This window comes from Linepithema humile, chromosome 6, assembly GCF_040581485.1.
Source record: "Linepithema humile isolate Giens D197 chromosome 6, Lhum_UNIL_v1.0, whole genome shotgun sequence".
NCBI classification, from domain to species: Eukaryota; Metazoa; Arthropoda; class Insecta; order Hymenoptera; family Formicidae; genus Linepithema; species Linepithema humile.
The window spans coordinates 20,505,985-20,520,977 of NC_090133.1; the positions used below are offsets into that span (position 1 = coordinate 20,505,985).

At 38.2% G+C, this 14,993-nt stretch overlaps 1 protein-coding gene across 1 annotated transcript in view; it reads left to right on the forward strand.

Moving 5' to 3' along the window:
- LOC105671821 (uncharacterized) overlaps positions 1 to 14,993 on the forward strand; it is a 305,353-nt gene that overhangs the window by 17,208 nt on the left and 273,152 nt on the right. Inside the window, exon 3 of the mRNA XM_012366293.2 lies at positions 1,432 to 1,959. Coding sequence (XP_012221716.1) covers positions 1,948 to 1,959 — 12 coding nt within the window. The 5' untranslated portion in view covers positions 1,432 to 1,947. The remainder of the gene's footprint in view (positions 1 to 1,431; positions 1,960 to 14,993) is intronic.

The window sequence follows — 14,993 nt, forward strand, 5'->3', positions numbered from 1 at the left end:
GTTGTTTTATTGAATAATTATGTTAGAAGAGTTTAACGATAGTATATAGTTTATATGTGCCATAAAATTTTTTAGAATTTTGCGACGATTTACCATAGTATAAGTGTCTTTTGTTGATCACAATTGGTAAACTTTGTTGAAGTGGTGAACACTGTGAAAACAAGTTTTACTGGAATAGTTCGACGCTTTTTATTTGCATTGTTTGCAATACGTTCGCACTTTATTGCTTGATTTGTTGTTATTTAACTTTAAATTAACAAGTATTAAACGTAATGATAATTATTATTTAAAAGATTGTACAAATTTCGCGTTTATCAAAATTATTTTATTTTTAAATGTTATTATTAAAACTATTTAAAAAAATTGAGTTTTGGAATTGAGATAGAAAAAAGTTTATTTCTTTCATATATTTCTTTAAAAAATTTATCATCTGCTAATCATATCATTAGGCGCTACTATAATCATTCGCAGATTGATTGATTGGGAGATGATTGCAGAATCATGAAGAGCACAGTATGGTCGAAAACAGCGCGTGAGTAGCTCCGAGCTACGATAAACTCGATTTCCTCGGCTATTAGTGCTAATCGATTATAGCGTGACGGATCGAATGATTTAAATAAAGACCGGGTGCGTCACGGGCCTGGCCTGGCACACTCGATCGACCGCGCCCCGCAAAATGATGTCGTTGCATTCGTCCATTCTATTATCCGATCCGTTACGTTTTTCCTGGTGACATGATCAGTCGTACTAGATCCTTCGAACAAAATAACAAAGGTCGACATTTCCGCCTTAGCAAATCTCGCATCGATTCGACCATCTTTTCTCGTACTGTTGCCTTGCATTGCATCGAGTTGCGAATCCTAAAAATAATCGTATCTTTACTAAAATAAAATATATTATCTTTTATTATTAACATATTACTTTTTACAACTTATAGATCGTATACTATAGTAACAGTAAGAATAACAAATAAATTGCACATATTGCTGTGTACCTATTTATGCAAAATTTTATCTAGATTAAAATAGTTTCAACGTTTACTCGCTAATTTTAATAATTAATATCAGTAACAATATTATAAATTATTATAGGATGTAAATTTTTTATTACAAATAACGTCAATTATTCGACAACACAATTACTGGAACTTATATAAATAGAGCAGAGATTGCTGAGTCCGTCTATTCATTTGTTCTTGTGAAATATACATTCTTTGCTAGTGGTATCAAATACATACAATTGATATGTAGCGGCGTTTGCGAAATTTAACGCCGATATTTGGGACGAGAAATTTCTATTTTGGTATCGCGACTCTCGGTATAAATGTGTTGCTTTGAAAGCGACCGGAATGATTTCCGTGATGTTATTTACATTTAACGAGTCTTGTAAGCGTAAGGTCAATGTAAATAACAGTGTATTTGTATGTTACAGGTGACCGGAGCCGAATGAGCCAGTATTCATGCCAGTATGCCAATCGAATGCCGGTAGACGACTATAGTATCCGCCGTCACCGCTAGCCAATTAATAAGTTACTTAGTTAGAGCAATTATTAGTCAATAATATCATCGGTTAAGAAAAATTCGCGCCGGTTAATCGCGATTATATAGTGACTAGAAACGTGAACGCGTAAATCCGTATTTTTCCGCACGCCTGCGTAAGCAATAAAGGATCGTGTCTTGTTCGTTTATCGCACTTTTCTCAACGACAATAATTTACGCCATTCTCTCGTTCGCGTCGCCGAATTCGAGGGACGAATAAGAAAGGGGGCAAACCCGGTGAGAGCATAATTGTGGTGAAAAGTGATCGACTGTTTTCCCCGTGGCAATCGTGTGCGACGAAGAAGGACTGTCTGCGACACAGAGGTGGAAACGGACATCATCCCGGCGATCATCACGGTGGCTGGAAACGCTGACTTACATTGGGAACGCCAACCTGCAATCAAGGTTCATGGTTTTCATGGTGAGTCACAGCATCTATTTCTATCTTCCTCCTTAACGTTCTTTTTTCATTGCGATCTTTTCATCCATTTGCACCGTGCGGCATTCTCTCTCTCCGCCCGGGATTCTTTTCATTCCAAATACTGAATCGGAATCACTCCGGTCAATGCCACTTGGAGTCAATTGACCACGGCATTTCTCCCCTCACAATCAAGCTCCAACAATTTTGCAAACGAGCTACCGTAAATAACCTACCGCATTTTCCACCATTTAACTTATTACGTTTCCCGAATTTCAGCATTTCATACATTTTTTATTTGATATATAATATTCAATTTTTGGGCTAACAGCATTGATTTAAAATAAATTGAAAAATTGTCTATACTTTTTTCAAGTTAATTTTTTAATAATTTTTTACGCGGTATTAAATAATTTTATAGTTAAATTTAAAAGAAAACCAAATTCAACTTAAATTCCTGAAAAAAAAAAAATTCAACGAAAATGCGACGACTTTGATATATTTGTAAACAATACATTTGACGAATCCTTCACATGCGCGGTAGCGCGGTCGATCGTCGTATGACATTTACATGCAAATGGACTTGCCGATCAAGCGGAACGAATGCGAACTCATGAGACTACCGTGAATTCGTGCCTCGGGCCATCAGTCCATTCCTGCCTTCGTCGAGTGCCTCCTTTACGCATTCGAAATGTTTCGTTTTATATGAGCACCACCCAGGACTGATCGCGCGATTTCATGAGATGTCGACAAATGAGTGCGTATCCATGCGTGCATTTTAAGTCTCACCTTTATTGAGTATCGATGTTGTGCTGCAAACGGCAACATCTTGCATATAATTTGCATAATACTCGTGCCGGCTTGCTTTTGCGCCGTCTCGTTATCTTTACGCGCGCATCATACCGTGTCACATTCTCGCAACGCGACGAAACATCAGATATTAAAATCTCGAGAATATCATACAGTGAGCGGCGAGATCGGCCCGTAAATACAAACGTAACAGGACTACCGACGTGCACTCTTCGCGGGCCTTTCCGTTTCTCCTCCGGTTTTATTTCTGTCTGCTTTGGAGGCCTCATCATTTTAAGCGTTCGTGACGTTCATTGGGTCAGCGCGCCTCTACGACCGATTCCACACGTTTCTTCCCGCACTGTTCTTTCACCGTGAAACCATTTCGGTAATAAGCATCGTCGACGTAGCACGTGTCGCGCGCGATTTGCATAATTACTTGTCGACTTTTTCTTATGCCGTGCGCTAGCTTGTTATCTTTATACTTGTCATATCGCCGCATCGGCGAATCGTCGAGAATCGACGCGATTCAAACGCTTCAACGTTTCGAAACGATCTGTAAAGCGCATCGACGCAAACATCTTTGCCCCGAGAGAAACGTCAATATCGCAATTTTCTACCGCGCGCCTTCTTCTCGCGGCTCGTTTATTTTCGTCTTTATTAATTATCGAAGCGTTCGCGTTTCCCGAACCGTTCGAACGATTCACCTAATAAACGGAATTGATGCAATCTCCTCCCGATCGTGCGGTTTTATTGGCATACGCGCCAAGATTGTGAGATTTGTGGAATGTAACTCATGTCACGTGCGACACTGCGTTATCTTTATGTTGCGTTATCGTGTTTACATCGGGCTGGCGCAAAACGCGCACTTCCGCATTTGTCCCGTGGTATTTGGAAGGTTACATAAGAGATTTTTATCTAAGGATGTCAATTAGGAACTTTTTCCACAATTTATTTTCGCACTTGACACCTAAAAAAGGTTGATTTTTGATAATTAAAATATTTACAAATTTTATGTTAGCAGACAATTATATATATTGCATATCGTTACACACAAAAGTTATTTTTATAATATTAAAAGAATTCTTAACCTTTAAATTTTAGAACACGAATAAAATTAAATACAAAATTGAAGTGCGCAAGACGTCGTATCTCATTATGCTCTAATTCAAAGTAGCTAATACCAGCTACTACCTTTTATAGAATTTATTTTTTGTATTTATATCTTGCTATTTTTCATGATGAGTCCCGCTTTCATTTTCCGTCTCGATAATTTATCTCGTTCGCAATAGGTAGATGATTCGCCGGCGCGAAGATTTCGATGAGAGCCTGCGGCGTGTTACGCAAATTAGTTAACGTGACCGGACGTAACCCCGATGTTATTTATCCCTCACGGAGAGAGAGAGAGAGAAAGAGAGAGAGAGAGAATCCGACGGGCTAATTAAGAAAAAAGCCGGATAAGGATCGATTCCGTCGAGAGGCAATCCGCGCGATCTCGCTTGGGTATTTCAGTCGAGATTATTTCGAGGGAGGATGGAGGAGGGTTGGGGAGAAGGACAGGATTGGGGCGAGAGGGAGTGGGACGTCACGAGAAGACTCACCGCCGGGTTACGGGTCAGCCGCAGTGGAGCATTAATAATCGTTTACAATCTTTAAGGCAGGGTGTGGCGAGTGCGTTCACCCTTGTCTTCCTCTTCTTCTTCCTCCTTTTCTTCCGCCTCCCTTTACTATGCTCTTCTCTTCCTCGCGAAATGGAGGAAAAAGGTCTGATCTACCTTCGTAAACAATTACGTTTTAATAAAAATTGATAGGATATATTGTAGGAAAAGAATAATTAATAACGAATTAATATAAGATATTCTTATTGAAAAGAGACATAAATATTGCTTGGATGTCTTTATTTTCTTATTTGCATAAATTAAAAAATTTGTTTTCTGCAAAAATGCACAACTATATAATTTTTTAATTATAAATTACAATTAAAATTTGCGATGATAAAATTAGCTATTGTTAACTCGCGAAAAAATTCAAAGGTTTTACTTGTGGCTGCTTTTATATTTTGCGACCAAGTTAATTTTCGGTGACCATCAAACCATTGGACGGGCAACCATCGAAAAATTCGTTGCGGTAGGCGATAAGGCTTTTTTTCGTGCGTTATTAACGACGGTGATAAATATGCGCGAGCGGCAACCCCGTTCTTTTCGTAAGTGCGACGAATCGGCGATCGGGTTCTCAACACGCCGACACGAAAAAAGCGTCTCCAAAAAACCTGTTTGACCATCGTTCGTGCGAATTCACGTTATTTTGTAAAAATTGTCGATTATCTTAAGAATATTATAAATATTTAGTTTGTGTTCTTTTGCAAAATGCATTTTATGCAATGCTAGTATATTTTATGAATAATCTACGTTTTAAAATTAAAACAATAGTATAATGAGTAATTTCTTATTAGTTTCTCAAAATTCTCTTTTAAGCTTTCGCACAACTTTAGATAAGAAATTTCTCACTATACTCACTGTTGTCTTTTTATTTTCATATCTCAAAGGCAAAGGTCTAGAAATGAATATTAGATGATAATACGAAACATTAAATCTCTGTCTCTCTCTCTTTTCATATTAAATAATTAATTTTTCATCATCTTAGTATGAGAAACCGTCGATTTCTCACGAAATCATTTTCCGATATTTTCGTCTGCGGATAGCATGGCGTTATTAAATACGTGCGTTTTGATTTTTAAGACAACGTTCTTTTCTTCCATTTCTTTCTTTCGTTTCGCGAGGGCGACGAATCGGCGAGAGACTGCCCTCGCGGGAACCCGTTTCTCCAGCACATGTGCGATTCGGTTGTCCCAGTTGAAAATCGGTCGTCGGCTCTTCCCTTCTACCCTCCGAATTACCCACCGTCCGACTACCTCGCCATTAACCGCTGTCATTGCCACCTATAGCGACGAATCAGCATATTTAACATTTGACCGAATTTAATAAACGAAGCGCGTCGCACACCCGCGACGTCTACGAGATGCATTAATAACGCGACATGTCTGCAAACCGTCGCCGTTATCAAAACTCGATACGAGACACATGCTGTTTACATATTAGTGATAGTTGTCGAGACGTCGAGACGATGCTGTAACAATTAAAATGTTTACAATGTCACAATGATGAGAATTAAAATTTAACTCCGGCAACGTCACAGTAAGCGTTTACATCGCTCGACAAACTTGTCTTTATTTTTTATTCGTAGTTCATTAAAATTTATCAGGTTTCCTAGTATGCACATATTCGAAAATCTTCGCAAATATTTATACCATACAAAATGTTAGTCAATTGATTGTCGGCGCGAGCATCAATGTCATAAATATTGAAATTATGCGAGCGCTTGTCGATAGAAAGGACATATGCGAATGTGCCCCCCGAAGGTGAAATATTGATATTGATTGAATATTAATGCGAATGTCATTTTATCACGCTTCTTTTTATACCCGCTTTGCGCGACCACCAGTGGCTCGAGAAGAATGTTACCGTATTAACATGCGTTTCGTTAATCTAGCGAGATATTTCATCGAGGCTATTCACGTGGGCAGTAAGAAAAATCGCGCGTTTATCGACTCGAATATATTGCCGCGCCTAGGTCCGTGGCGCGCCGTGAACATATTTTTCATGTAAAATGCATTAAAGGCAGCACCGGGCAGCGCCGAGGCTTCTTTCGAGGGTAGTGAAAAATGGAACGACTCCGCGGTACGATTCATCACCCGCGCCGGTTGCAGTCTTCGAGAAAGTGATGCATGTCTGTTGTCGGGGACGATATGCCGAATATCATTTATCCTGTGGCACGAATACGTCCACGATATATTCGAGCGCCATTCACGCTCGACACAAAAGGGTCGTGTCAATGTAATTCGCGAAGTATAGCAAGGAATAGAGAACAATAAGATCAGTGTTGAGGTGGAATCATATGTGAGACGATTTCAAATGATAAAGAAGTTTTCGCATCGAGGGTGTGCTTTTTATCAGCGAAGAATTCCAACGTCTCGACTTAATGAACGAGGGTTAAAGCGTTTGAGATAATTGCTTGCTGCGAGCTGAAAGAAATTTTACAAACGTACAATTAAAGATCGTAAATCATTAAGATTTGCAGCGGAAAATTCCACCGAGATAGGAATACGTTGAATTAATTAGCAACGGGAATAGTCGGTTAATTAATTGAAACAGAACAAGTGTCATAATAAAGAAGCTTGCTTAACAGTATCAAGATTATTCTTCTACATGAAAAGTTTCACACGAAAGGAAATATATTGAATTACTGAATAGCGGAATAATTCAAAACGATTTATTAATGTCAGGATAAAACGATCGCAATTGCGGCAATAAATCATCCTTATTCGCGAGATTGTCTTGGTGAACAATTAAAGTGTCGAATTAACGAAGAGATAGATCGCGATAATACAAGGAGGAAACTCGAGCACTGCCAAGCCGAGATCATCCTTGTCGAGAAATCGCATCCTGGGGAAACACGTTTCCTGCGACATGCTGCCCGATGCATTGTGCGTTTGCCCGAGGAATAGCTAATTTTTAACAATATGTCGACGTCCGGGAGGTAACAGCTTCCTTTGCGTCGTCCGTTAAGTCCGTTAACGACCACTAAAATTGGGGAATTTTGCTCGTTAAGAATTAATGTAGGCTGTTTCGGGGTCCGTTTAATGTTTCAACGCAAGGATCGCAAGATTCTTGGACACGAATTTGGTCATCTCGGTTTCAGCCGAGACGAGGCTGATGTTATATGGAGATTCTTTATCATTCTTTTTATTGGCTACGTAATTCAGTAACGTGCAATGTTTAGTGCGCGGCCGTGAACGAGTCAACAGGCCCCGCGTGGCGTATTCTGACAAATTATTCTCGTTACGCTGGAAAACTGCCGGGCCCTGCGAATACTCGACAGAAGAGCAGGAAATTTATGATCGGAATAAAGTATTAACGTTATCGCGCTCAATTACGCGTTTAGTACGGTCAAGGTCGAGAGTGAGAACGAAGACATGGTTCTGTTCTCGGCATTTCGACAAGCAAAAATGTTTATGGAGATATTTAATGTAAAATCTAAATATCATAAATATTTATGTCACTGCTTCTTTCTTTTTGCATTTCTTTCTATAAAAAAAAATCTAGGATTGTTTGACATAACAAAATATGAAAAAATATCACGAATGTTATAATGACGAATGAATATAATTTATATATTTTTATTACTGACTTATATATTCAACGATGCGAGGTAACGTTATTTAATTTCGAGTTGTGCTCGCTTTGGAAAGTTGACTTACGCATCCTTGCCGTATCTCATAAGAGAGGAAGAGGGGAAGGCGCGTGACATATTAAAGCCCCTCTCGTTGATTACATCGTAAGATTGCAACATTCGAAGTGCGACGCCCACGCGACGAATAAATATCGTTGGTTAATTGTTTCGAACGGATTTAAAGACGAAGAAGAAGATACGCCCAAGTTGTATATGGGCGTTGCGGATTGTATTTTTCGGTCTCGTTACATACACGCTGTTAAGCATCACGAAATATGTAAGAGACATTTATTTCGCGAGACTACTTTCGAGGATTACACGTGGGACTTAATCGCGCGATCTTTCGCTTTACGTCTGAAAATTTCAATTATACGTTTACCGATAAATATCACAGACATAATAAAGGTGGAAAAGTAATGTAATAAACTGATAATTTATAAATTACTATTTTTGAAGGAATTTGAGATGAACTATTATGTTATACTGATATCGCGATTGCATCTTCAATGCCGCGCGCATCTTCACTATGTGGTCTTATCGTAAGTAGCTTGTGCAAGAGCAATTAATAAAGATTAGTCAGTAATCGACATATAAAGTCACCGTCTCGTCGCGTATCGTGACGAAAAGATCGCAAAATCGTCAACGCATCGATAACCGCTCGCTCGCAGCGGCATAATGAGATTTTATCACCGGATAATGTATAGCCGGAGGCTGTTCTGCTCGGCGCCGATGCATGCCTATGCTAGCGCGACGTTAAAACGAGCTCAATTACGCAGGTGGAAGTGCAACGCTCTTTTTCTTATCGATCGCTAATGATTATAGGGTGCGATCATTAAAGTAATGTCTTGCTTAAAAGCACGTCAGTTTGCCATACGAAGTGTATGTTATTTCAGCTGTAATTGGATTGTATGTGTGTTTTATCACAATTATATATATATATATATATATATATATATATATATATATATATTTATGTAACGAGCACATTTATTTATTTAAATATACACATAATTGTAATAAAACACGCATAATTACAATTATATCAATTTGTTCCAAGTTAGCTGTATGTAATTGATAAACGAATAACATGATTATAAATCTTTAAAAATGAGAAAGATTTAAACACAATGCGTAATTTTTACTGCAGACGTTTTAATAAATAAATAATCTCATTTTGCAATAATAGAGAGCTTGTTTCGAACAGTATTTAGATAATTTAACTTATCTAGAAACAATCTTCACAATTGAGTAAGAAGTTATAAAAAAACTATAAAATAATAGATTGTTGTATATTTAAAGAAAGCTACGAAGTTATGACATGTTTTAAGGTTAGTACATAACAGTAACGATCGGGTTACAATTTCACAGCAGTAACGTCGGCTGACGGCTACTCGCGGTTTCTATAGTCAAGCGGAACAACTCTCTTTCCGCACGCGCTATAAAACATTTATCATTGAGAAATATTCCACATGCTATGGATGCAGAAAGACCGCGAACTATTGTCATAGTGAAACTTTGTGGTATATCATAACGCGTTTCCGGTATCCGCATGATCCAGAAGCGACTGTGAAAGATTAATTTCAAAATTATATTTCGAAGCTTTACTCGTACTTTTTAACGCGTACGAATTTCAGATGAAAACCGCTTTTTCTGAATATCAAATGCAAGTTTTTTTCTGTTCTGAATACATTTTCTTCAGAACCGAAAGAAATCTCAATCCCACATATCGGTAAGAGGTCAAATAAATCATTATATGTTATTCGCAATTTAACTTCAATGTAGAGAGCTTGTCACAACAGTATTCATGATTTATATTACATTAATTTGCAATGTGTAGCACGCGATTCACCATTCATCGTCTGACGCATCTCGGTACACCGCTTCGATGGCGATCTCGGCCGACTCTTGCGCTACATATGGAAGGTTCCATTATCGATATCGCGTAAGCACGATCGATTTTTTGATGGTCTCATTTAACGGGCGTGAACACGCGTGCTTTCTGATTTATGACGCTCTCGGATAATAAGCAGCTACACTCACCGGGACCGTTATCTCCCACGCCGGTGAAACTGCAGAAAAATCGCTGATTATGACACTGTTTAATTGAGAATTTTTCTCGCTGAAGATAATCGGTACAAATTATCTCATTAAAAGTATATGGTTAAATGATTACTTTCTGCATATTAATACTTTTATAATTACAAAAATAAAAACATGTTTTCACATTCAATTTTTTAATAATGTCACAGGTAAAAAGTCATTAAACCACTAATTAATAAATTCACTATATTAAGATCGTTGTAAATTAACAATTTTTGTTGCGATTTGAAAAAATATATTATACCTGCGATAGTCTCGTGCGAAGCAGAGCCTAATTTTGTTCTTGAACGCATTAAGTATATCATCTAATATTTAAAGGAATAATAATATTGTTCGCGCGCGGATCGTCGACAATGATCAGTCTCGTCCTTACTAAAGCTCGGAAATAACTCGCGATTAACTCAACAATGCCTACCGCACATAAAACGCGTAACATTTACTAGCGGAGTGCCGGGCGGGGAGCAAAACGACAAAAGAATTCGTCTGAACTTTACGACGCGGGCAAACCGCGCGAACAACTTCTTCTTTTCTCTCTGCTCGCACTGTCGGAACAAAATGGCGCTCTTTTAATTTACGAATCGTTAACGTCATCCGGGCCGGCACTAAAGCCGACGAAAGGCCGCGACCGTGGCGGGACAGAAGGTTTAAGACCGGTGTAAATTTCGCCGGCGTTAAAGAGGTGCCAAATTTTTTAAATCACCTGACCGAGCGATCCGCTTTCACGGTAATACAAGGGTGCAGAATATAGCTTTCGGTTATTTCGGCGTCGGCGTCGATTTACATGGTTGTACACAGTCCTGTAGGTACTCCAGATACGTTTCGGCAATCATTATTTTAGCTTTCAGAGAGCGGAACTACTTTTTTGAATTATTATACAGCGCAGGTGAGAAAATCGGGCGGATTACGCATCTCGGGCGAGTACAAGTGGCTTCGTTATATAAAATGCTCCTGATTTCACTCATCTTTTTCATCTACATTCTTTGATCAATTTGAGATACAAAAGTTAAAAGGAATGTTTTTGATTCCTTCAATTAAAAATGTTAGCTGTTATTTTTTCAATATTCTTTGTAGATTTTTCTTTAGAATGAAATTTTATTATAAATAAAATTTTTGTTATTTTTAAATTTGGCTTTTAGCGTTTATGGATTCTAAAAATTCGAAGTATGTAAAACATTTAAGAATTTAAAATTCTAATACTTTTTTAAGAAATTTGAATTTTTTTAATACTTTTTTTGTAGAATTGCTAGGAAAATGGAAAATGATTCATTAATTTAGAGATTTTCAAAATTGAAGAATGCAAGAATGAAAAATTTGAGAACGCAAAAAAATCCAGGATTGATTATACAATAATTTTAAGGCGAGGCGAGAAAGCAACGGGAGTTTATATTTATCGAGCGCTTGCCTCTGGTGGGAGAACGAATAATTACGGCGCGCGATTGTTACGCGTTTATTTCATTTTCGGCAAGCCTGCGAGATGAGAGAACGGCAACGGAGCCAGACGGCTAACACACTTTTAGTTACTTTGTACGCTTGAATTTTGAGTGAAGAGATTCATGAGGTTTTTACGACTCGCCTGTCGCGCGAGCTGAGTCACTTTGCGACATGTACTGGTGGCCGTTTCAGGGTTCGTAAGTACCCACATTACCAACGAATACTGCCGATAAATAACACGTCCCACTTCCTCGTAAAATCAGACGTATGCTCCACTCTCTCGGCCAAGCTCGAACGTCTATTTCCACATTAACCCGCCCGAGCGGTCCTGCGATAAAATTATCTGTCGCTGTTTCTGAACCGCCTTGATCCGTTTACGGACGTTCAGCATAATTGTTTGCTGATTTCACGTTGCCGCGAAGCGCTCACGATCGATTTCGTTGTCCATAAATGCTGCAAATCAATTTCCATCTGTGTTTGTATTAACCAAATTTGTGGCGTTCTATTTAAATTTTTATATTAAGATTATTAATGGTGGGATCGTTCTTAATCTATTTTTATTTTTATTTTTATTATTTCATTTCCATCATTTTTATTTTTAGGTAATGAAATTTTTAAGTAAATTATATTTTAGTTCTAAAGATGTCTCTCATTATTTTAACTCTTACTCATTAATATAAAGCTGCATTCAAGTGCACTCTTGTTTTTATATCCTGAAGTTACGAAATGATGTAACTTCTATTGATTCTAAAGTATTGCTACAATAATCGATTGTGAATCATGATTGAAGCGACCACACCTACGAGTGGCGATTTCCATTAAAAAAACCTGCGTAAAATTCAGGCGGAAATGTATTCAGTCGCCTAAATCACGTCGTTTGAATACTCGATATTGCCGCCACACGAAGCTGTATCGATCGTGACTCATAACGTTGCCAAGTTAATAGAATCACTTTTCGCGCTGGCGAGTCAGTAAGTGGTCATATTGTCGACGAATATCGGCGATAAACGACGCGCCCACGGACCACTTCCTCATAAAATCGAACTCTCGGGTCTACATCTATTTCCAGAGTGCCAACGCGCCTCTGTGCTCACCGAGTAAAACCTGTTCGACATCGCGTTGCGTTGCGCTATTCGATATACTCGATTCTACCAACTTATCGGCAATATGTCTCGCGAGAGAGCACCGGTTTTGATAACGTTTTGGTGAAGAGACTGCTGAAACTCGCATTATATATTTCTCCTGTGACATTTGTGGTATTTTGATATGTTTTGGTCGTTTCCTTAATTTTAAATAAATGTTAAAATACATATAGATACTAGCATTAAAGAGAGAACAAACAAGAAAGAAAAAATATGCAAAATGCTTCTGTGAAATAAAAGCGTATATTTTTTTAAGATAAAAACGTTAATCGAGATGACGAAAATATAATCCGGCGCATTTTATATTTATATAAAATACAATTATCATAAAGGAAATGTGAATGACATTAAATTCACAAATACAAATTTAGTTTCTTTGTTGAAAAGACCTCTGATTCTATTTTCAGAATAGGTAATGGCTCTTTTCTACGCAAGTTGCTCTCTTATAACTGTCTCCTCTTCTCTTCATAAGAGACTTTAATCTTCAGCGGTTTTAGTGCTAATAGTCGCAGAAATGGCTCGTCAGTTTCGCTGAAATGTTTCAACCGGTGGCATATGACATTTGTTGCTCGACACAAAGTTTACTTTCCGCCGTTGTGCTACTCGCTCGATCGAACGTTTCAGATTACGTCGGAACTATTAGTTCAACGTTTTATTAGTATACTCGCCTGCTACGTATGCCCTCTTCTGTGCGGTATCTGCGGTATTTAAACCGAGATAGCGAATACGATGGCTTTCCCAACGGCTGCACCCGCATTTATTATACGCGCGTTTAATAGCCTCGTTTTTATTACGTAGCCTCTATGTAAGCTCATTAGTTCGTCACTTTAAATGTTGTATAGAACAACACACTTTCTAGAATTTGAACTTTGGCTCTAGCTTTCTTATTGGAAAAACAATTTTTGCTTATCTTGTATATAATGCAATTTGTGTGCATATTTTGCATCAGTTTGAAATTTATCGAATTTATTGAAACTGATAAAAAAGTTTGTCTCTCCAGTAACGTGGCGTATTCGTTTAGTTTTAATGCAAAATGCTATATATCTGAAGTAACAACTTATAAATATATTTTGATGAGCATGTTTTATAATAAAATTAAAACTGCTAGATTCTTGTAATTGAAAATAATTTATTTTAACTGCTTCTCATCTTCAACGAGACATCTTTTTCACATAAGAAAAAATTGCAGTTTACAAGTCTGTCTATAGTACTGGTTGCTACATGGTTAGAAATCAATTGAAACAATCATTTATCACAACATCGTATTTCTATGCGGTAGTCGCATCGATTGAATATCTCCACCGTGTACTTTGATGGGAAAGCCATCGGATTCTTCCATCGTCATGAATTTCGCGTCGCGAGCCGTCGATCATCTGCACGCTTGCTCTGCGAATCGCGCAGACCAGATTCATGAAAATGCAGAATCCCGTCATAAACGCGCGTCTTTCGTTGTCGCGCGATGGGAATTTCGATAAGTAACTGTCGTTTCGACGTCAATTTGCGCGCTCGACACCGATCAGCACGACCGGTCGAGCCACCGTAAGAAATGATTTTATCCGCTCCATCATCATTCATCACTATCCGTCTACGAACATCCGTTTCTCCCGGAGACATGTATGCTAGGAACGTTAATTTAAATATTAGCAGAACATATGACATGTGATATCCGATAATTATTGCGCACGTTTCAAACATTACTAACGTCACGGACAGAACGTCGGGTTATTCGCGACGAATGCTAATCGCCGCAGGAGAGATATATTCGGAAACTAAAATAGTGTTGGATTTAATGTAACGTGGGTGGTTATGTTCTAATATGACTTTAAAAACACTGCAATTATAATTTAGCAATTGAATTACGTTAATTTCCACTGTCAGTTTTATTACTCGGTTAGTTCTTGTCTTTAGGTTCCAAATTATTATGGCAATTTCAGCGTTTAAATGCTGTACGCAATAGAGAAGCAATAACCTGGCGATATAATCATAGTAAGAAACATTAAAGTACTCTGCGTGGAACAACAACAACTGTGCTCTCTCTCTCTCTTTCTCTCTCTCTCTCTCTCTCTCTCTCTCTCTCTCTTTCTCCCTTTGCCGAAGCGTATACGTTTCGCGATCTCTTGTGTTCTTAAATTGGGCTTCTCTCTTTGTTCGACGCACGCTAATGACGGGTTTCGAGCATAAACGCCGATCTATTTAAAGGGGAAATTAACTCGGCTGAACTCTCGAAAGTGCTAATGAAAAACGTCGGTGTTCGTGTTGGCTGCGAAAATTACTGCGCGCTTTGTG